We start from the raw sequence: 22,106 nt of genomic DNA, 5'->3' as shown, positions 1-22,106 counted from the left end.
ACCAATCACTGCAAGTCAATGGTAAGAGTTTAATTAAGATTTTATTTTGCCCTATTGAAAACCGCATGAAAGGTAATCCTTCACATGCGACACGAACATAAAACCATCTTCGGTTCAACAGGTACCATTGCAACGTAAATTTAATAGCATTTGAAAGCCGTCGATCAACAGAATTGCAGCATGACTCCTAACATCCCAACTTGATTTCAAATATGTACGAGATAGAATTCACATAAACCAAATCAAAATATCCTCTCAGCCGGATGATTTCCTGTTTCTCGCCCCTCGAACATCGTCCCAAAGTTTTACGGCCCAGCCTGGCCTAACATAATACAATGGGTTTCCCATCGTTTCTTACAAGCATCTCGGGTTCCAAATTAAATTGGATTGCCAGCAGCGATGGTCTACATCCGTGGCGAGTGCATTTGCCGATACGAAGAGCCCTCGGGCGATCTGTTCTCAGGGGACGACCTGCTGACGCCGAGCCATTGCCCGAATAGCCTCCTTGGAGCAGATGTAGGCTCCGATGTGCTATGAGACTGATGCTGTGAGGACCACCAGCTTGTCTCGCAGTCCACAGGCATCATTTGCCGATACGAAGAGCCCTCGGGTGGTCTATTTTCAGGGGACGACCTGCCGACGCCGAGCCATTGCCCGAATAGCCTCCTTGGAGCAGATGAAGGCTCTGATGTGCTATGAGACTGCTGCTGTGAGGTCCACCAGCTTATCTCGCAGTCCACAGGCATCAACGGAAATGGGGCGAACCGGTCACGCTCCCAGGCATAGAACTGGCTTCCTCCAGCGTCATCAGTCTCCATCGAACTATGGCCGGATGAACCCGGTGGGAACAAGGAAAAGGTGGGGTTCTCTGGTAGAGGTGTCGGCGCAGGTCGCATGCCTCCTGACCTATGTGCCCCAGCAAATAGGCTAGATGATGAATTCTGTTGGTATTGTTCATTGATGCTGCCATGGGCCCTCATGAACTGAGGCATCAGAGGAGGAACACTGGGAGGTCTAGATCTGCAAACAAGAAAATCATCATAACAGCAGTATTCACAGCGATGGATAAGATGCTAGATTGTATGGCAATACTTGATGTTCTAACAATCTAGCTTTTGTTCTATATTTATCCTCCCAGCCTATTATGTCAGATAAAGGTTAAACAATGGGAAATTGAGTAATGCAGTCAAAGCAACGGCACCAATGTAACATCAAGAAATATGGTAAAGAATTTTTTTAACAGTGTTCACAGATGATATCTCACATCTGCTAAGAGACTCAGGTGTTCACTGTTTGTTTAGATTCATTTTACTAAAAAAATGGTTCCATCTTCTCAGAGTACAATGCATGAATTCAAAATCTCATATTTTCGTAGCATAGTCATAACATAACTCACGAGGGATGAGTATAATTTACCCATTGCTGAAGTAAGATGGAGAAACAACAGATATTCGACGTTGGCTATCACCATCAACCCGTGTAGCCCTTGTTCCAAAAGGGATTCCTGGCTGCTCATTGTTGCTGTTGGGTTGAGCATAAGAATGGGGCACATGTGCCCAATGGCTATGATGGAAATCAGCAGGTTGCATTGTTTGCATGGGCCTAACATCTGATGGCCCAACCATGGGGTTCCAATGATCATGGTATGCAGTACGATCAGTGGTTCTCTCAGGGACATGGGAGCTTGACGATGTCAGTGGTGGAAGAGGATGCAAGTATGCCACATATGGGCAAGGATGAGTTGTCCCTGGTGCAGCAGATACAGCTACTTGCTCCGTAAACACATGTTGTCCCATGAAGTCATGGACTGTAAAACCAATATCCAAACATGTTCAATATAATTTCAATTTTACTACAAATTTCTTAATGCAAATCAGAACTTACATGTAATTGGAGGTGATGATTCTCCTTCCCTGACAGAAAAAGGGAAGGTGTAAGTGAATAGCACTAATTTTTTCATAACAGGTAACAGGAAAAGAGCGGGATTCACAGCAACTGAACAGATAGACAGGTTGTTAATAAATCAGATCTGATCTTAGGAGATAACTGGAATAAACACATTAAATGTACAGATTCCATATCTTCATATTGCTTGATACATAATTTTCAACCAATCACTGGTCAAACTAGCAGGTGCGGAATCTGGCAATACATTATTGTAGATTGTTCAGGATTGCATATCAACACAAATAATCAAGTTTCCCGCAAAAATCAGAGTATCCTCCATGAGATCTTCCTTATATTACACATGAAGCACTATGGCAATATGAATTGTCAAATGTCAATCATTACTTGAATTATGCTTCTCATAAGGGACATGTATACTCTTATCTTGGAAGAATGACACTACGGACCTTAGGATTAGCTCACTTGTTTTCTCTAATACACCCTACATAGGTAAAGCACCTATTATCACCATCAGTGGTGTTCACCATTAACCATCCTAATCGACTGGACTGGAGGTGCCAAGACGATTAGCTCGATCAGAATTCAGAAAGCTAGTCGTCCGACTAGAACAGGGACAACCAGATTGGTTGCTCTGTTTTTTGAAGCCTGTTTAACTGGGCCTACGTATGGGAGTACAAGAGCACCACAGAAACACAAAGCAAGGGAGACACGCAGGTAAATCCAAACGATGGCTGTAATTTCTCCCGCACACGACTCCTCCCTTCCCATGCACGATTTCCCACTCCCGCTCATGATTCCTCCTCCGTGTGCTGTTCTGTTTCCCATGCATCATCCTCCTCTCTAGTGAGCGGTGTAGCCAGTGCCCTCTGCCAGTTCAAGTGGCTGCCAATATTCGTGATGAGCTCCTCCGATGAAGGTGTGTGCCTTTCCCTCTCCATCTTCCTCTCTCTCCTCCCCCATCCCTCACTCTGCAGCCTCTGCTAGGTTGCTTGCTCGTTGTGCTGTCCCTCTGCTATTCTTTGGTTCTCCATCCTAAGATATTATGCTTGCATATGAGTATATTGCAGATGTCCGATGAGTGGACTGACACAAGCCACCACCATCTCATCAATTTCCTTGCTAATAGTCCAGCAGGGACATTCTTCCTAGGGTCTGTTGATGCTTCAAGTGAGGTAGCAAATGCACATATTTTGGCTGACTTGTTGGGGAAGCAAATTGATAAGGTTGAGAAGGAATATGTGGTGCAGATTGTCACTGACAATGGAGCCAAGTTCAAGGCAGCAGGAGGCTTCTAATGGAGAGGATCCCACATTTGTTTTGGACATCTTATGCTGCCCATTGCTTGGATTTCTTGTTGGCGGACATTGGAAAGATCAATAAATCAACACTTGCATCAACATGGTAAAGAAAATATGCAGATTTGTCTACAAGCATGGGAGGGATCATGATCTAATGAGATGCTTGGATTTCTTGTTCGCGGACATTGGAAAGATCAAGAAATTCAACACTTGCATCAACATGGCAAAGAAAATATGCAGATTTGTCTACAAGCATGGGAGGGTTCATGATCTAATGAGAGATAAGATAGGTCAAGATCTTGTGAGGCCAGCTGTAACTCGCTTTGCCACTTCATTTCTCACATTGACAAGCATGTATAAGCACAGGAATGGATTGAAAAAATTTATTGTTATGAATGGCATGCTACTAGCTTCCCTACCTCTCAAGAAGGTCGGCAAGTTGAGAACATTGTCCTTTCAATGTCATTTTGGAATAAACTGGAATGGTGCCTAAGAGCTTCACAGCCACTTCTTGTTGCTCTAAGGATAGCAGATGGAGATACCAGCAGCTCCTGAGATTATGGCAGCCATGGATGTTGCAAAGACCACAATCAAGGATTCTTTGAAAGACGAACCAAGTTTACTTAAGGAGGTACTAGGATCATGGTTTTTAAAGCAGTAAGGCAGTCCAAGGCGTTGGAGCACTGCCTGGACGCCTAGGCGGCGCCTAGGCGAGGTAGGCGGGCAAGGCGCCTAGGCGTTAGAGCACCGCCCGGACGCCTAGGCGACGCCTTAAGAACAGAGACTAGGATACTATGACAAGAGATGGGAAAACCAAATGGAGCAAAAGCCATATAGTGCAGCCCTATTCGTGAATCCAAGCAAGTACTTTTTCATAAGGAAAAAAGATAGGAGACAAGCTACGGAGCTGAGAATTGTGTTTAATGAAGTTATGTGAAAGTTGGTGAATGGTGATGGGGATAAGATAAGTAAGCAAGCCGATGACTATGAGAGAGCTGAAGGCGAATCCTTCTCAAAGCATGGAGCAATAAGAAACAGATAGAAAATAAAAACCTAGTAAGTTCTGTATAACTATTTCCTTCCTTTTTTCTCAGAAAAAAATGAACTAATAATGGAATTGTATGTTTGGAATGCAAATTACAGTTCTTTGGTGGGGTGGGTGCATATGGTGCCCTGACATATGAGCTCCAACGTTTAGCAAAAAGAATTGTTAGCCTTTGTTGTGCTGCATCTAAATACAAGTGTAATTGGAGTGAATTTTCTCATGGAAGTGTTGGGACAGTAAGTACTAGTGCTAAGTAATTGGAGTTTGGTAGCAATATTACTGCATGGTATGTGATTCTGCATTGTATTTTGTGTAGGTCCATACAAAAAAAAGAACCTGGTTCGAACACCGAAGGTTAAATAAGTAGGTGTATGTCAGCTACAACCGGAAGATGGAAAACAGATTTTTTAAAACTAGAAGCTGGGTTCCAAAAGAAAGAAATGCAAGCCACTCTTGATTGAACAATTTTAATTGGGAAAATGGATGGTCGGTGAAAATTGTGAACCAGTTCCCGTAGGTGGTGACAATGCTATGACTTGGGTTAATGTGAATGATGATATTGGTGCAACTCAGGGTCTGAAGGGACGTAACTTGCCTAGGGCTGGTGCTGCTCGTGCTGTTGTTGCTGCCCCTGTAAGGCATAGTTATGCTAGGAACAGGAAGCATCTAAGGAAGACAGTGGCTCAAAGATATTGATGAGGAATATAATGATGAAGACCAAGATCAGCATGGAGAATCTGATTCAGCAACAGCAATGGAAGAGAATGAAGAATCTATTCATACTGCCCATGGATCTTGTAATACCCAACTTTTATAAAGAAGTGGAGTTAATACCCTATATGAATGCGCTTGCATTTGTGATCACATGTAAAGTAAATGGAAATAAATCTTGCATATCATGCTGGTGTTTTTGTATGAGGTGCATCTAAATGGGAATCTAAGGATTCAAAACCCACTTGAATTCAAAATTTAAAAAAAGGGGAAAATGAAAAACTTAAAAATCTAGAAAGAAAATTCTAATGAAGATTAACTATCCTTTCCTTAATTAGATAATAGGAAAAAAATTGCCAAGGCCTAAGGAGGCCCACGAAGGGGCTGCGACAGCAGCAGCCATGGGCCCTCCAAGGGGATTAGATAAAGATAGTTAGAGATAAGATTAGAAGATTAGTTGAGATTATCTAGGAGATTAGTCGAAATTATCTAGGAAGGTTATCAGTTAGTAGTTGTTGAGAGCTTTTAGGAGAGTTTAAGGAGATAAGGATCTCTAGCTAGATAGGGGCGGCCAGCGGGCCTATTTATGTAATCAATGGATGAGAAATAAAGGAGGCAAGAATTAGAAGGGAGAAACCCTCCTCTTGCTCGGTCGTGGGCAGAGGCCCCCGACCGACGTTCCTGTCCATCAATACCCCTCTCCAATCCCTCACCGATCTAGCGACCATAACAAAAATAAATAATATTATTGCAAACAGTAGGAGTTATATTCACATTAGGATTATGTTTGATATTTGGAAATCTGAAGTTCAAAACAGGAATTTAAATTTAGTTTGAATACTTGAATTTGGAAATAGAAAAGATAAAAATGGAAAAGATAAAGAAAAGGAGAATCACCTGTTTTGGGCCACCAGGCTAGAATTCGGCCCACCTAACCTACATGTCGCGCGCAGCCCATCTCTGCGGTTGGCGCCGACGCGTGGGCCCCGCCCGTCAGACACTGCACCACGCTTGACTCTTCCTTCCCTCACTGATTCACGGGCCCGCTCATCAGCTGGCTCCTTCAACGCGCGCGGACTCGAGCGTCTCGCTGGTGCGTGGGCCTTCACCAACTATTGTTCCTCTTCCCGACCCTGCGGCATCAGCGCGGTTGGTTACGCCACCCGAATCTTCAGCTGGGGGCGGTAAGGTTGCGACGTCCATAAAACAGGAGTTGCGCAGGTCACCTCGCCCTTCCATGCGCCACAACCAAACATTAGGGATCAGTGTTGCCAACAAAATCAAGGGAGCATGAGAGGGCAGCGAGCTCTGAGAGTCACCGCGGGTGAACTCCGGCTCGCCGTTGACCGAGTCCTCAGGGTTGTGTCCTAGGGCTTCTTCAGGCTAGGTGGGTGGACGAACCCGTGCCGCTTGGGATTCATCGCCAACGCCGCCTGAATAGCTCACTGACGGTGATACCCCGCCGCGGACCGCAAGCCCCCGCAGCCAGGGCCGCCCATGCGTCTAACCTTGGTGAGATGTCCTTCCCGTGCCTCGCCATGTCCTACTCTACATTATGCGGCCACCGGTGCGGGGTTTCGGGCGAAAAAATGGGGCCGGGCTATGCCCCGGCAAGGGCACCGCCGTGCGGGGAGAGCGCCGCCAGCCGGAGTCAGGGGAGAGGTGCGAGATCATGCCAGCCGTTGAATCCCTGATTTGCGGCTCTGATCGGCTCCGACGTAGCGATTGGATTAGAGGACGCTGGACCGTTGATCCGGTTAGGTGCGGTCGTGATGAGATAGGAGGGTACTATTTCGTATTTTAAATCTATGTCGTAGATCGGAAAGTGGGCGGATCTAGGATGGGTGAGGCGTGGTCAAATTTGGACCATTGAATTTGGATCGGGCAACTGCAATCGCGTACCAGTTCGGTAGAGATAGATTGTAATCGTGGCCGTCTAGGGTAGATCGGACGGCTGTAATTGCACGATAACCCTTTGCAGTGACAATTATGCTAAAGAACCCTTCTGTTTTGGGAAATAAACCTGTCGTCCACATCAGTTATAAAGTAATTGAATCTAAGTCCAGAAATTGAGATTTAGCCCATGTGCTGTCGGAATTTTAGACCCGCAGCCCAGGAAGTGAATAAATTGGATAATATAATACAGAAAATGTTTTCTAGTATAGAAAACATTCCAGAATCTTGATTAATTCATAAGTGATTCATTTTAACTCCTTTTTTATCCATTCCAGTTGCATTAAATTTGTATTAATATTGTTTATCATCCAGTAGCCTTATTTCAGGGTGAACCTATGGTTAAAAGCATGCACTTAATTTGTTTTATGTCTAACTTCTAAATCTTTAGAAAATCATAACTTCTTAATCGTAACTCCGATTTTAGTGGTTCTCGAACCTACGATCTCGTTACGATGCGTAGATCATTATTATGCAATATGTTCTCATGATTAGTGTGATGTTAATTTCTCATATACCATGTTTGTTTGTATTACTGCGAGTAGACGAGCAAGTGACCGAGGACCTCGGTACTCTGCAGGTGGAAAACTCTGAGCAGGAGCTCATTGAAGGCAAGTTGTGTCCTTGATCACTTTTCTTTACCCAATAATGTTCCTGTTAATCATTATGATCTGCATAGGTTAATTTTGTTGGGACCCAATAGGTCACCCTAGTTTGGTCATCTTTATACCTTGTTTACCACTGAACTTTTGGGTAGTACATGCTATTGCTTTATGTGGTTTTGGGTGTTAAGATACACATTATTCACAACCATGCCTTTTATTGTCAATGAGTTATTTACTGTTCATGACAAGATCATTATGTTAATTGGAACATGGAGCGACCACCTAGGAAAACAGTGCTACCACAAGGGTGCTATGGGACGCCCTTGGCTGACTAATTAGGAAAGCTAGTGGAGGACTATCTTACCCGAAAGGGACAAGGGCGGTAGGTGAGTTGTCGGTATAGGGAGGTTCTCGGGTTGATCTTGCTGAGATGACTTTCCAGACGAGGGGATTCCTATATCGCTCTCCTCAAAAACCGTAGTGGGTTTTTTGAATCTAGTGGAACTTTGTAAAGGCCTCGTAGTGCTACCCTGTCTCGCATCCTCGGTAGAGGTGTATGGGGTCCGTACAACCACGTGGCAGATGGGTAACACGACTTGTGGGTAAAGATGTGCAACCTCTGCAGAGTGTAAAACTGGTATATCAGTCGTGCTCACAATCATGAGCGGCTCGGACCCTCACATGAGTAACTTATGGAATTAAACTTAATTGGTCATTTGCATCGCATTGTGGTTTATTTATTAATTATGATCTCTCATTTATTTGGGTTGGTATTTACTTATACTTAGTAACTGCTAATAAAATTTGACCAACTTATTAAAAGCAATGCTCAACTTTAACCATTATTTGTTGATCAGCCTTACACTTCACATGAGCCCCTACTATTGATAAGCTCATGCACATTGTTGAGCGATGAACTTTTGTGAGCTCACCCTTGCGATATATAACCCCCCCCCCCCCACAAGTGAAGAGCAAGTAGCCCAGGAGGACTACTACGAGGAGTTTGATGAGGTCTAGGAGTCGTCTTTCAGTCGACTTAATGGCGTCAAGGAAATAATATTAGTTCGCTTTATTTATTATCAGTTATTTTGTAAGACATTCTCGTTATGTAATAATGTTTGTGACATTTATCTCTATACACTTGGTCATTATTGGTGTGTTTGGTTTGTGGAGTCACTCTATGCTTCATGAGGTGATGCATCATATGTTCATTCCATCAATTTTGGTGGAATCAACCCACTCCTCAATGTATATAGTAATTATTAGCTTATGAGGAATGGGGTGGTGATGGATCAACCCATTCTATTCCACAAACCAAATAAAAAAGTGAGGGGTGAGAAGAAGATGGATCACTTCATTCCTTAAACCAAACACACTCTATATGTGTTGTTCTTCTTTGGCGTACATATGAGACGCACATGGGTTTACCCCTTAAATCTGGGTGTGACAGATCTGCACCAACTGCAACTGGAGATGGACATGGAGGCTTCCGTTTGAATGATGATTTGCTTAATTAGATGGCTAGTTGCCTACTTGTGTTGAACTATTGAATGTCAATGTTTGTGTTGAACACTTAACTTATCTAGGTGGCTAGCAGGCTGCTTTTCAGCCTATGTAATATGTTCTGAAGTACTGAACTCGTTTGGTTATGCAATATGCTGGGTGTGTAGCTGCTATGGTCTGATAAATGCTAGTTATTTGCTAATGCAGCAGTGCTGATGTTGAGTTGCTCTAATTATAATTATAAGTTAATCAAGACCAAGACTACATGTGTTGCTAATTATGGTCTTCTTTGGTATTCCAGCAGCAAGTCAGCAAAAAAAATGAAGTTTGGGACAGGAATATGGAGTTCTGGACAGTGCAGAAAGCTCTCACAAGTCTACTATATAGTATGTGTATATATAGTGGGTATATGTCCTGATATACAGGATGACTATATGAACAACTATGATAGGCTCGACTAATCGGACTGGTAGGCAACTATCGTGATTAATCGCCTGGTCGGTCCCATGGGACTAGGTTCAACTATACCATTTGTTAAGACTGATCTCCAATAGCAAATCCCAAATGGGTGATTTAAGTTGAACAAAAGATATGAGTCATTATGAATCTATTACAAGGTAAAGCTACATATGTAGATAATGTGGCTTGTATGTTAAACCTACTGGCCAAAAATAATCAATTAGATAGAACTGTGTGTTTAGAATATTTGAACAGAATGCTAAACAATAGTAAAAAATAATCATCTGAAGAAGAACATACTCAAATAAAGATGGAAGTTGAGCTAAGCGACCAAATGGACACCAATGGAAGCGAAATGGCTGCACAAAACAGAAATATAAAATTATCAGGATAATAATGCACAAGAACTGCCTCTGCAAGTAAAACAATGCCAACAAATGAGGAATCGACAAAGAAACTAAACTAAGGTAGTTCATTAGCGTAAATCAAACTAGGATTTATATCAGACGCATAAATGTTTTCAATAAAGGCAACAAGGAACCATAAACATGCATTATAATTATTATTATTATTATCTGAAGGGACAGTGTTTGGTCCCAGGATTATTAATGTAGCACGAAGAACATTGTTGAATGACTCAAGCATTGTTTCTAAAACAATGAATATGCTACATAAAGCACTTGATCAGTAGAAGTCACTGAATAAAGGTTGATGTAGCATAATAAGTAGATCCAATCCAATGATTCAAAAGAAAAGTATGGTCAGTTTCACCATTTGCATGTTGCAAACTACTGCAGACAAGCATGAGGAATCATATCAAGCATCAGTAAGGTTGACATAGTCACATACCATTTCTGAGTAGCTAACATCATAAAGGTCTTCATCATGGGCCCACTCATCCATGCTAACATCATGTGCAGGTCGGAAACCATTTGCATAAAGCCAATTCCCTTTCTCAATTTTGCGGCAGTTGGGGCATTGCATACCCCCTTTGGCATTAAATGCTGATCCAATGCAATCTGGGGAAAGAACTTAAAATTAGCATACCAAAGGTTATCAAGCAAAAAAAAAATCAGAGCACGGCTTTGATCCTGATTAGTTCACATAATAGCATTGTTATTAAGAAAGCATAATAGAATAAGCAATGGTAATAAAGTAAATAGCACAACATCACACCAAACAATAAGCACAGTCCTTGAGAAGAACTATTCTCCATCAGCAATTCAGCATCTAATCTCACTACAGTGACATTGGAAACCAGAAATTACTTGTTAAAGAACAACAAATTGTATATTCAAAGACTAGTCAGAAGTCACATCGAACGCCTTGGAAAAGCAATATGTATTTTATCTCCCATAACTTAATGTATCAAGTCAGACATTTCATATCAAGACTAGATACCCAATACCTGTGGTGTTTTGTAAGTGACGTACCAGCTAAAGAATTAATGATATATAGAGTATTTTGCTAAAGGAATTATAAATTTTGTCAGGGTAATCAAGGCCATCTTCGCTACATGATATAGACTTTCTTGAACTTCAACAGCAATTTGCTAAAGGACTTATAAATTTTGTCAGGGTTGACGGGCACTGATGAACCCCTTAAATCTGCCCCTGGATATACATGAAAGCACGCTATATATCATGGGTTCAGGGTTCTCAAAATTCCAACCTCTATTTGAAGACCATATTTAGAAAAATATGGCATAGACGTGAAAAGGCCTTTAGCTGAGTTGGTTAGGTGGTCTGAGTAGCACTTCTTAGGTCTGGGTTCGACTCCTCGTAGGAGCGAATTTCAGGCTGTGGTTAAAAAATCCTCTTGTTTGTCACACACCAAAGCACATGTCTAAGGTCCGGTCTCGGTCACGGTCGTTTCTCACATTGGCTACGGTGTCGCTGTGTATGGGTAAGGAAGGGGTTCGGGGGTTTCCTCGACCTGTGTGAGGTCTTCCTAATATAATGCCCGTGGGCTGTCTTACCCCCGCGGGTCGATTTTTTTTAGAAAAATAGGCATAGACATTCAGAAGCGTCAAAAACCACCTCAACCTAGTATAAATGCTGTAGATAGCTGCAAGAAAGCAATATTTCATCAGAAAATCATGGAACTAGCATAAACATAAGCAATTTTAAGATTTCTTGTCAGTCAAACATTTTCAACTTTGCTTAGATAGATTGACAAGGTAAGATTGATGTTAATAGGTTCATCATCAAAGATGCTTTCATAAAATATAATATTTTTTATTTAGATAACATACTTTTATATAATAACCATCAGAGATCTACCTTGTATACCATTGTCAATGTCCTAAATGACTTTATATTTGTGACATGAGGGAATGTTGAGCTAAATACAAAGCTGAGGAAGGCCGATACAACTAAAATTAACGTTAGTGAGTATGTAGGATATACAACTAGACAAGATACACATGGTTCCATTCATCAAGATAACAACCAAATATTTGTTCACTAATATAAAGATTACACACAAATTTTTTGAGTGCCCTAGATATTACTCCAATGTCCCTACATATCAGGAAGGATTTTAACTGAATCTCTATAGCCTACATATTCAAACAACCCATAAGGATAAGTTAACAACAAACCTGCGAAGTTCCTCTAATCTTTCTACTGGCCATCCTAAAACAGCTAGCCTAGTATTTACTAAAGATTCAAATTGTACATAATTCTAAATCTAGCATAAAAAGGAATATACTCCCTCCGTTCTTTTTTATTTGTCGCGTTTTAGTTCAAAAATGAACTAGCGAGAGACAAATATTCGAGAACAGAGGTAGTAATAGGTGAGGACATGATGTTTAAATTCATTACAGCAGACAACAAGGACTGTCCAATGAGATCAAGTCAACAACTCCTCAAATTTGCGTCATTTTTAGCTTTGCCGAAGTTTCAATATTTGCATTTGAAACATGCTTAAATCCCTTTCTGTTAGAGTATATGTGCTATGTGTTTAGGCCCATGTGGCCCATGTACAACATTTCAACATGGTATCAGCTAGGGTTTCTTTCCTTCCCTCCTCTCCTCTGCCCTCCCGCGCCGCCAGGCACGCCGCCGCCGCCGGCCTCCGCTCGCGCTAGGGCCCGCGCCGCCGCGGCCGTGCGCCGCCTCGCCGGGACGCCCGCGCGCCGTGCGCCGCCCGCCAGGACCCGCGCGCCGCCCCGCCAGGCGCCCGCGGCCGTGTGCGCCACGCGCGCGTCCGGGGCCCCGCGCCAGGGACCCGCCCCGCCTGACCAGCTGCGGCCAGGGCCGCCGCCGCCGCCCTCTACCGACGTGCGCGGCCGCCCCGAACCCATGGCCGGCGACCCCCACTTCCCTCCCCTCTCTTCCTCCTCTTGGGCGCGCGCTGCCGCCCCTGGCGCACGCGCCATCGCAGCCGCTGCTGCTCCACCCGACCGCGCTGGCGTGGGGTCTGGCGCCGCTGCCGCCGCCGGCGGGGGGGGGACGCGCGCCCCCCGCAGCCGCCGCTGCCTCCCCTGCCCCTGGTGCGCGGCCCCCTGCAGCTGCCGCTGCCTCTGCGCTCGGGCCGGCGTGGGGAGCAGGGCCTCGTGCCACCGCTGGGGCCTTCATCGCCGCGTGCGCCGCCTCTGCCCTTACTGCTGTGGCGGGTGCGGTTCCGGTGGGAGTTCCTGGTCCAGAGGATCCTCCCCCTCCGATCCCCCCTCTGTTGGTCGTCGATCAGCCGCCTCCTCCACCGATCTCCCACCCGGTTTACACCGTCGCCGCCCTCACCGCCGCCCGTGCGGAACATGCGGCGCGACAGGCCCGTCTGCGGGAAGCGGCCCTCGTGTGGGAGCGCGAGCGCGAGGCCGCCGACGCTATCGCTGCTCAAATTGCCGCGGCGGAACAGCTCCTCGCTTCGCCTGCGGCGCCCGACGGCGGGACCACCTCTTCTGACACCGTGGGCGGCATGTCCGGCGTCCCGACCGCGCCGACCTTCGGAACCGAGCCCCGCACCACCACCACGGTGCTCTGGCATGACCCGTCTGACCCGCTCGTGGCTCAGCTCCACCTTCAGGCTGGGAGTGTCCAGAACATTCGCCTCATGGTCCCCGTCGTCCTGGAGCCCGAGTCGCCGTCCTACGCACGCTGGCGGGACCTACTCCTCCTCACCCTTCGCCGCTACGCCCTGGATGATCACGTCCTCTCCGACCCCACCGGCGTGGCGCCGACTGCTGCGTGGGTGCGCCTCGACAGTATCGTGCTCACCTGGATCGTGGGGACGATCTCCGTCGACCTCCACAGCCTCCTCCGGAACCTTCCTCACGCTCGGGCTGTTTGGCTGGCCATCGAGGGCCAGTTCCTGGGCAACGCCGAGGCCCGTGCTCTCCGCCTCGACGCGACCTTCCGCACCTTCGTCCAGGGGGACCTCAGTGTCAGTGCGTACTGCCGCAAGATGAAGACCATGGCAGACTCACTTGGTGATCTGGGCTGCCCCGTGGAGGACCGTGTCCTCGTCCTCAACATCCTCCGCGGCCTCAGCGATCGCTACACCCACCTACGGTCATTGATCATGCGCCAGAGGCCCTTCCCTACCTTTCTCCAGGTCTGCGACGACCTCGCCTTGGAGGAGATCACTCTCGGTGCTCAGGCTGCATCGATCTCCGGCCCGGGGTCCTCGTCCTCCTCGACTGCACTAGCGGCTTTCACCCCGACCCGTCCACCTACTCCGTCACAGTCTGCCCTTGGCCATCGTCCTCCCGGGCCGAGTATGGGCGGCGGGGGTCGAGGTGGCGGAGGTGGGGGCGGTGGTGGTCGTCGCCGCCGTGGTGGCCGCGGTGGCAGTGGTGGTGGCGGTTCCGGCGGTGGTGCCCGTGGCAACGCACCGGCGCCGGGACCCCAACAGGGTGCACCTTGGCCCACTTACCACCACCCGTGGTCAGGGCGCATCTCCATGTGGCCGTTCCAGGGGCCAGGTTCTGAGGCTCGTCCCCCGGCGGCCATGTTCGCTGGTGCGCAGCCGGGGTTCACCTCTGCCTCTCCGTCGCCCTGGACCTCGACGCCTGCCGCTTCGTCGTGGACCACGCCGCCGGCTACTCCACCGTCGGGCTGGTTGGTTGGGACGCGGCCGCCCTGGCTACCTTCCAGACTCCCACTCTGATTCCGCCGATGGGTCCCGAGTGGATCGCAGACACCGGTGCTACCTACCACACCACTCCCGACCCTGGTATACTGACCTCTATTCGCCCTCCTTCTTCCTCTCTCCCTTCGTCCATCATGGTGGCGAATGGCTCGTGTCTTCCTGTCACATCTGTGGGTGCCGCCGGCCCTCCCGGCTCTTTTCGCATTCCCGATGTTCTTGTCGCTCCTTCTTTGGTCCACAATCTTCTCTCTATTCGTCGTTTTACTGCTGATAATTCTTGTTCTGTCGAGTTTGACTCTTCTGGTCTTACTGTGAAGGACTCGGCAACTCGGCGCCCCCTCCTCCGATGTGACAGCATCGGCCCCCTCTACACCCTTCGGCTTCCGCACGACACATCTTCTTCGTCTTCGTCACCTGACCCAGCTGCTGTTTTTGCTGCCACCACGTCTTCTACCACCTGGCATCGTCGCCTTGGCCACCCCGGACGCGATGCCTTGATGCAGCTTACTCGTAGTGCCACTATCCCATGTACTAGATCACATGATGAGCATCTTTGTCATGCGTGCCAGTTAGGCCGCCATGTTCGTCTTCCTTTTTCTTCTTCCTCGCATGCTACTCATGCCTTTGATCTTGTACACTGCGATTTGTGGACTTCACCTATTACCAGTATGTCAGGCTACAAATACTATCTTGTGGTGCTCGATGATTTTTCTCATTATGTGTGGACTTTTCCTTTGCGTGCCAAGTCTGAGACTTTCCCCGCCCTCCGCCACTTCTTCGCCTGGGTGTCCACTCAGTTTGGCCTCCCCATTAAGGTCGTTCAGTGTGACAATGGTCGGGAGTTCGATAACTCCACCTCCCGCGACTTCTTTCTCTCCCACGGGATGCAGTTGCAGATGTCTTGCTCGTATACCTCCTCCCAGAACGGCAAGGCTGAGCGCATGATCCGCACGACCAACGACACCATCCGCACTCTCCTTCTCCAGGCGCACCTACCGGCACGTTTCTGGGCCGAGGCCCTCCACACCTCTACCTACCTCCTCAACCGTCTCCCTTCTACTGCGTGCCCGGCCCCCACTCCTCACCAGGCACTCTTCGGTTCCCCTCCGCGCTATGACCACCTCCGTGTCTTCGGGTGTGCTTGCTACCCGAACACCGCTGCCACTGCTCCTCACAAGCTCGCACCCCGTTCCACCCTCTGTGTGTTTCTCGGGTACTCCCCGGACCACAAGGGCTACCGCTGCCTTGACCTCTCCTCTCGCCGGGTCCTCATCTCTCGCCATGTGGTGTTTGATGAGTCCGCATTTCCCTACTCCACCACCACACCACCCTCCTCCGACCCTGACCTTGACCTCTTCACTCTCTTTCCGACTGACGCGGTGGTCGAGCCACCTATTCTTCCTCCCTCTACAGGTACTCGCTCACCGCCTGTCGGTTCTACTCCCGGCCCGGTGCCTTGCCCGGGTCCGATGGTGTCGCCTCCGGTGGTGTCGCCTCTCCGCGGAGCCCCGTCTCCGATCGCCCCCGGGCCGAGCGGGGGTGGTGGGACTGCACCGCCTACGGGGACGTCGGTACCAACCCCTCCGGCTCGCTTCGCGCAGCCGGTGCGGGTCTACCAGCGCCGCCTGCCGCCACAGCGGTTCGCCCCTCCACCGTCGCCGTCGCCACCGTCCCCACCGGTGCCTTCTCCTCCGGTGGCACCGCCGGTGGCCCAGTCCCCGCCAGGGACACCTACACCTCCGCCGCGGCCACCCGCGGCACGTGTCGAGACGCCGGTGTACCACCCACCGCTCCTTCACTGCGACCCGCGTCACGTCCACCCGATGGTGACGCGGCACGCGGCTGGTACACTGCCGCCCCGAGTCCTGGCGGCCACGACCGGAGACTAGCAGGTTTCTCCGGTACCCTCCTCCGTCCGCACCGCCCTGCTGGACCCCCACTGGCGTCGGGCGATGGAGGAGTACGAGGCGCTCGTCGCCAACCAGACGTGGGATCTGGTGCCCCGTCCGCCCTGCACCAACGTCGTCACCGGCAAGTGGATCTGGACACACAAGCGGCAGGCCGATGGTACCCTGGAGCGGTACAAGGCTCGCTGGGTCCTTCGGGGCTTCACTCAGCGCCCCGGAGTCGACTATGATGAGACCTTCAGCCCGGTTGTGAAGCCGGCCACCGTTCACACGGTGCTCTCGCTGGCCCTTGCTCGCTCTTGGCCAGTTCACCAGCTCGACGTCAAGAACGCCTTCCTGCACGGCGCCCTCACCGAGATCGTCTACTGCTGTCAGCCGGCGGGGTTCGTGGACTCCTCTCGCCCTGACATGGTCTGCCGGCTCAACAGGTCCCTCTATGGCCTCAAGCAGACCCCCCGGGCGTGGCACTCCAGACTGGCTACGTTCCTGGTGACACTGGGCTTCGTGGAGGCCAAGTCAGACACGTCTCTGTTCGTCCACCACCATGGAGCAGAGACTGCCTACTTGCTCCTCTACGTGGATGACATTGTCCTCACCGCCTCCAGTCAGTCACTTCTTCACCGCCTCGTCGACGCGCTCCAACGGGAGTTTCCGGTCAAGGATCTGAGCGTGCTTCACCATTTCCTGGGGGTCACTGCTGAGCCTCGGCCCTCAGGACTCCTACTTCACCAGCGCCAGTACACTCTTGACATTCTGGAGCGGGCCAAGATGATTGACTGCAAGCCCTGCTCTACCCCAGTCGACACGCAGGCGAAGCTCTCTGGGGCCACAGGTGACCCAGTCGAGGACCCCACCGGGTACAGGAGCCTTGCCGGTGCCCTTCAGTACCTCACCTTCACTAGGCCGGACATCTCCTACGCCGTGCAGCAGGTCTGTCTCCTTATGCACGACCCTCGAGAGCCTCACCTCGCGGCTCTCAAACGCCTCCTTCGCTACCTCCGGGGCACCGTCGACTACGGGCTGCTTCTCCACCGATCTACCTCCTCCGAGCTGGTCGTCTACACCGACGCTGACTGGGCCGGGTGCCCGGACACTCGGCGCTCCACCTCCGGCTACGTCGTATTCTTAGGCGGCAACCTGGTGTCCTGGTCGTCGAAGCGCCAGCCGGTCGTCTCCCGCTCGAGTGCCGAGGCGGAGTACCGTGCTGTGGCCAACGGCGTGGCGGAGGCTGCGTGGCTCCGGCAGCTCCTCGCCGAGCTCCACAGTACCCTCTCCAGGAGCACGTTGGTCTACTGCGACAACGTCAGCGCCGTCTACCTCTCCACCAACCCGGTGCAGCACCAGCGGACCAAGCATGTAGAGATCGATCTACACTTCGTCCGCGATTATGTCGCCGCCGGTGCCGTTCGGGTCCTCCACGTCCCGACCACCTCCCAGTTTGTTGATATCTTCACCAAGGGCCTTCCGTCCTCGACCTTCACCGAGTTTCGCTCCAGCCTCAACATCAGTAGTGGCTAGTTGCGGTTGTGGGGGGATCATATGGTGTGCTGAGTGTGGTTACGTCTTCCTTTTTGAGTCCAGTCTGTGACCTCCGCTGCGTCGGAAGTTCAGACTGCGGGGGGGGGGGGGGGGGGGGGGGGGGGGGGTGTTAGAGTATATGTGCTATGTGTTTAGGCCCATGTGGCCCATGTACAACATTTCAACACTTTCAAGAACCAACAAACTCCAAAACCTGAATCTATACCAAAGTTCAATAAAATATCTCAAGACCCCAAAATTTCTAGAACTCCCCATTGCTCACCTCAAAGTCACGCCAATCAGGCTAACGCAAAGCAGGTAAACTTCTGATTTTTGAAAGAGGTAAACAAAAACCACAGAGAAGTTACCCAAATCATCCCCCCAACGTTAAATTGTTCCAAAAAATTTGGGGACTTTTGTCAACTAGACTAATAGAGCTCAAAATTCGCTCATAAAACCTTTAAAGTTAGCATAATTTATTCAGGGTTACACAAAAAAGAATAAGTCACTAGGGTCCTTGGCCTAAAATTCAGAACCGTATACACTCCCAAGTCATCCTCAGGCATCAAATCTAGCTCACAAACAGTACCTACATATGGAGCCAACTAAAATAGCAAAAAATTCATCCACGAAACCTGTTCGTGAAACAAAAGCCTATGCCTATATAGCTGAAAAGATCCGACCTTTAAAACTTTTAGCCCGAAATTCACCACGGAGGCAGCTATGAATTGCAAAGCGGTCCTAATTCCGCAAAATGAAACCATATTTCACGAATTTGGCCACATTTAAGGGTCCCCACATCCAATTTGACAGTCTAACCCAAACTAGCACCTACCACGCAATTGAGCCACAAACTTCGCAGGCAACAAGCCACCGACAGATCCAGCATCCAAGGACAATTACCTAGATGGAACTCGTGGCCACAGTGCAGCCTGGCGGTGGACCGCTCCCCGAACGCGGCGAGCACCGCGTCGAGGCAGATCGAACAGGACACCGCGGCCGCCTTGTCCTCCTTCCCGCCCGCCTCGTCCTCCACCGCCAGAGCTGCGGCGGACGCCGCCTGCTCCTTGGGCTCCGCACTGACGCCCATCCGCAACACCTCCTTTCCTCCCCTCCTCTCCTCCTCACCAACCGCGGTATTTCTTTGCCGGATCCCACCAAATCCGAGGCGGGACAGAGCTCGAAACGGACTCCCCGGACCCCGGTGACGGCGAGGCTGTCACCCCCGTCCCTCAGGCTGCTCGCGGCCTCGGGCTGCTCGCGCCCTGTCCAATCGCGAGGAGAGCGCTTGTGTGTCCCCCTCTTTCTCTCTCTCTTGCGTGGGTTCTCTCTCCTGTGTATGTGTATCTGCTTGCCGCCACGAGAAATTAGATAGACAGAGGCGGAAAAAGGATGGAAAAAAACAGGGGGCGGCGCATGGTAATAAGACCGATGTTTTGCGATGCAGTCACCTAGTATTACTGCAACTCTAACGTCCCAAACCTCAGTTACCAACTTTGAACACTATAAATTAAGGAACTATTTTTAAAGAACTATTGGATTTGGTCTAAGACCGATGTTTTGCGATGCAGTCATGCAGACCTAGTATTACTGCAACTCTAGCGTCCGGTTCTACCCTACTGCGGTTTGTCACTTGTTTAGTTTCTTAACTTATCGGTAAAAAGAAACATGTGAACAAAAGTCAGGATTATTTGCTTTTTGTAATTTAGAGCATGTTTGTTTCAGCATATAGATTATATAATTTGGATTATAATCTAGATTATAATTTAGATATATTATAATCTATATATAGTTGTTTGGTAGTCTAGATTATACAAATGTAGATTACTCACAAAGGCAACAGTACTCTTTTGTTTATTTGATATTTATACAATTATGACATTCTATCACTAGAAACAACAAGAGGCGACGCGATAATCTGCTAGCGGCGGTAAAAAAGAATGACGGTGAGAGGCACAATTGAGAATCTGATCATGTATGAGATGAGGAAACAAGAATGACATATATTGTAATTTCTATTTACATAACCATGTGTAGTGGGTCTTTTGCAAAATTAATCTCAAATAAGCTATTATTGAGCAGATTATGGGATTATCATAATCTGGGCTTTAGATTATATATATAATCTGAACCCATAATCTAGGTGTTTATTTACCTGCTGGATTATTTGTGCTGAATTATATAATCTGGAGAGATTATAATTTGAAATAAACATGGCCTTATATAAGATGGTGTTGAGCACAAAAGTGACGGACGGTCCGGCCCTTGGACCCGGACAGTCCGCGCGCCCCGCGATTATATTAACTCGGGTGATTATCCATGTAATCACGTGGGCGTTGTTGGCTACCGTCTAGGAACAGGTCTAGACCTCCTCCCCTATAAATATAAAGGGTACGGCCGATTGAGAAGCCCCGAACATATTTCAATCGAAACAATTACTTTCTTTATCATTATATCCTAGGAGTAGATGTAGCATAATCTAGTTATAGCTTTCTACATATGCACCTCCACCACTATTCGACTCTACGTCGTCTTGGGTAGCCTATCGACCCTTAGACAACTCTAGAATCTTACTCCTCCCGTGGGGCAAGATCTAGTTATTCATTCAAAACACTATATCCCGACTGCCTTAGAATAGGGTTTAATTAAATCTGGACTGTTGTTCTCAGATCTTGCAGTCGAGATTCCATACCAGTTCGATTTAAAATCAATCTAATATGAGCGCTCGATTGGCAATCCAATGGCTCCGGTTTCACGATACCTCTTCGACCGCGTATAATTGATAAAGAACCCCTCAGTTTGTTCTTATTTAACCCGTAGCCTACACCAGTTCAAATACCCTTATAGATAAGTCCCAGATTTTATATTTTGTATCCTGAAACTCTTTATTTTTTACCTGTCGTCCCTGGACTTAAGTAAATAATATGAATAAATCTAGAAAATAATTTCTAGTAGAAAATAAACCTAGAAACTTATATAATTCATATATTAATCGTTTTAACTCCGAATTTAGTGGTTCTCAAACCTACGATCTCGTAGCAACACGTAGAATATTCTTACGCAGTTTGTTCTCATGTTTTGGGTCTAATGTTATCATATCCATTATCTGTTTATTTGTATGTATTGCTATGAAAAGAAGTGAGGTCATGAGAAATATGAAGACCAAATTGGAGAAGTACTTGGAGATTGCACCAAAGGACAAGTTGTGTCCTTGATCACTTTCTTTACCTAATAATGTTCTCGATAATCATAGTGACATGCTCAGGTTAACTTTATGGGACCTAATAGGTTACCCTAGTTTTGTTTATCCTACACCTTGCAAACAAATGAATTATTGGGTAGTATTGATATTGCTCTACCTGGTTTCGTGATTAATATTATATCTGAATTATGATCATGATTTATCAATATTGCTAGATTATTTATTGCTCATGATAAGATTATTTTGTTAATTGGAACATGGAGCTTAACCTGAGATAACAGTGCTACCATAAGGGTGGAATGAGACGTCCTTGGCTGACTAATTAGAAAAGCTAGTTGAGGGCTACCTTACCCGAAAAGGGCAAGGGCGGTATGAGGAGCTGCCGGTGTAGAGAGGTTCTCGGGTCGATCATGCTGCGATGGCTTTTTTGGACGAGGGATTCCTATATCGCGCCCTTCTCAATACTGTAGCGGGTTTTCTGAAGCTAGTGAAACTTTGTAAAGGACTCGTAGTGCTACCCTGCCTCGCCTCGTCGATAGAAGTGTATGGGATTCATGCCCCCGCGGCTGATGGGTATCACAACTTGTGGGTAAATGGTATAACCTCTGCAGAGTGTAAAACTGGTATATCAGTCGTGCTCATAGTCAAGAGCGACTCAGGACTCTCGCATGATTAACTTATAGAATTAAACTTAACCTATCATTTTATTGTGGGATTTATTATTAATTGTGATCAATTACTTTATTGGGTTAGTATTTACTTATACTTAGTAACTGCTAATAAAATTTTGACCAACTTGTTAAAAGCAACGCTCAGCCTTAACCATTCTTCTAGGTAAGCCTTACACTTCACATGAACCCCAACCGTAAATGAGCTCATGCACATTATTCTGCACAACTTGTT

The 22,106-nt window shown here is 47.9% G+C and overlaps 1 protein-coding gene across 1 annotated transcript; it reads right to left on the bottom strand.

The window, feature by feature from the left end:
* Nucleotides 1-229: 229 nt before the first annotated feature.
* LOC100381535 (uncharacterized) lies at nucleotides 230-19,352 on the bottom strand. Its single transcript, NM_001361442.1, has 6 exons — nucleotides 18,905-19,352; nucleotides 10,332-10,501; nucleotides 9,783-9,841; nucleotides 1,885-1,913; nucleotides 1,417-1,807; nucleotides 230-1,020 (listed from the first exon to the last, which is right to left on the bottom strand). Exons 1-6 carry the CDS (start codon nucleotides 19,089-19,091, stop codon nucleotides 405-407), a joined length of 1,452 nt encoding a protein of 483 aa, NP_001348371.1. The 5' UTR covers nucleotides 19,092-19,352; the 3' UTR covers nucleotides 230-404.
* Between the last annotated feature and the right edge of the window lie 2,754 nt (nucleotides 19,353-22,106).

This window comes from Zea mays, chromosome 8, assembly GCF_902167145.1.
Source record: "Zea mays cultivar B73 chromosome 8, Zm-B73-REFERENCE-NAM-5.0, whole genome shotgun sequence".
NCBI classification, from domain to species: domain Eukaryota; kingdom Viridiplantae; phylum Streptophyta; class Magnoliopsida; order Poales; family Poaceae; genus Zea; species Zea mays.
Note: the sequence above shows the minus strand (reverse complement) of the source record. Positions and strands in the feature narration are given on the sequence as shown.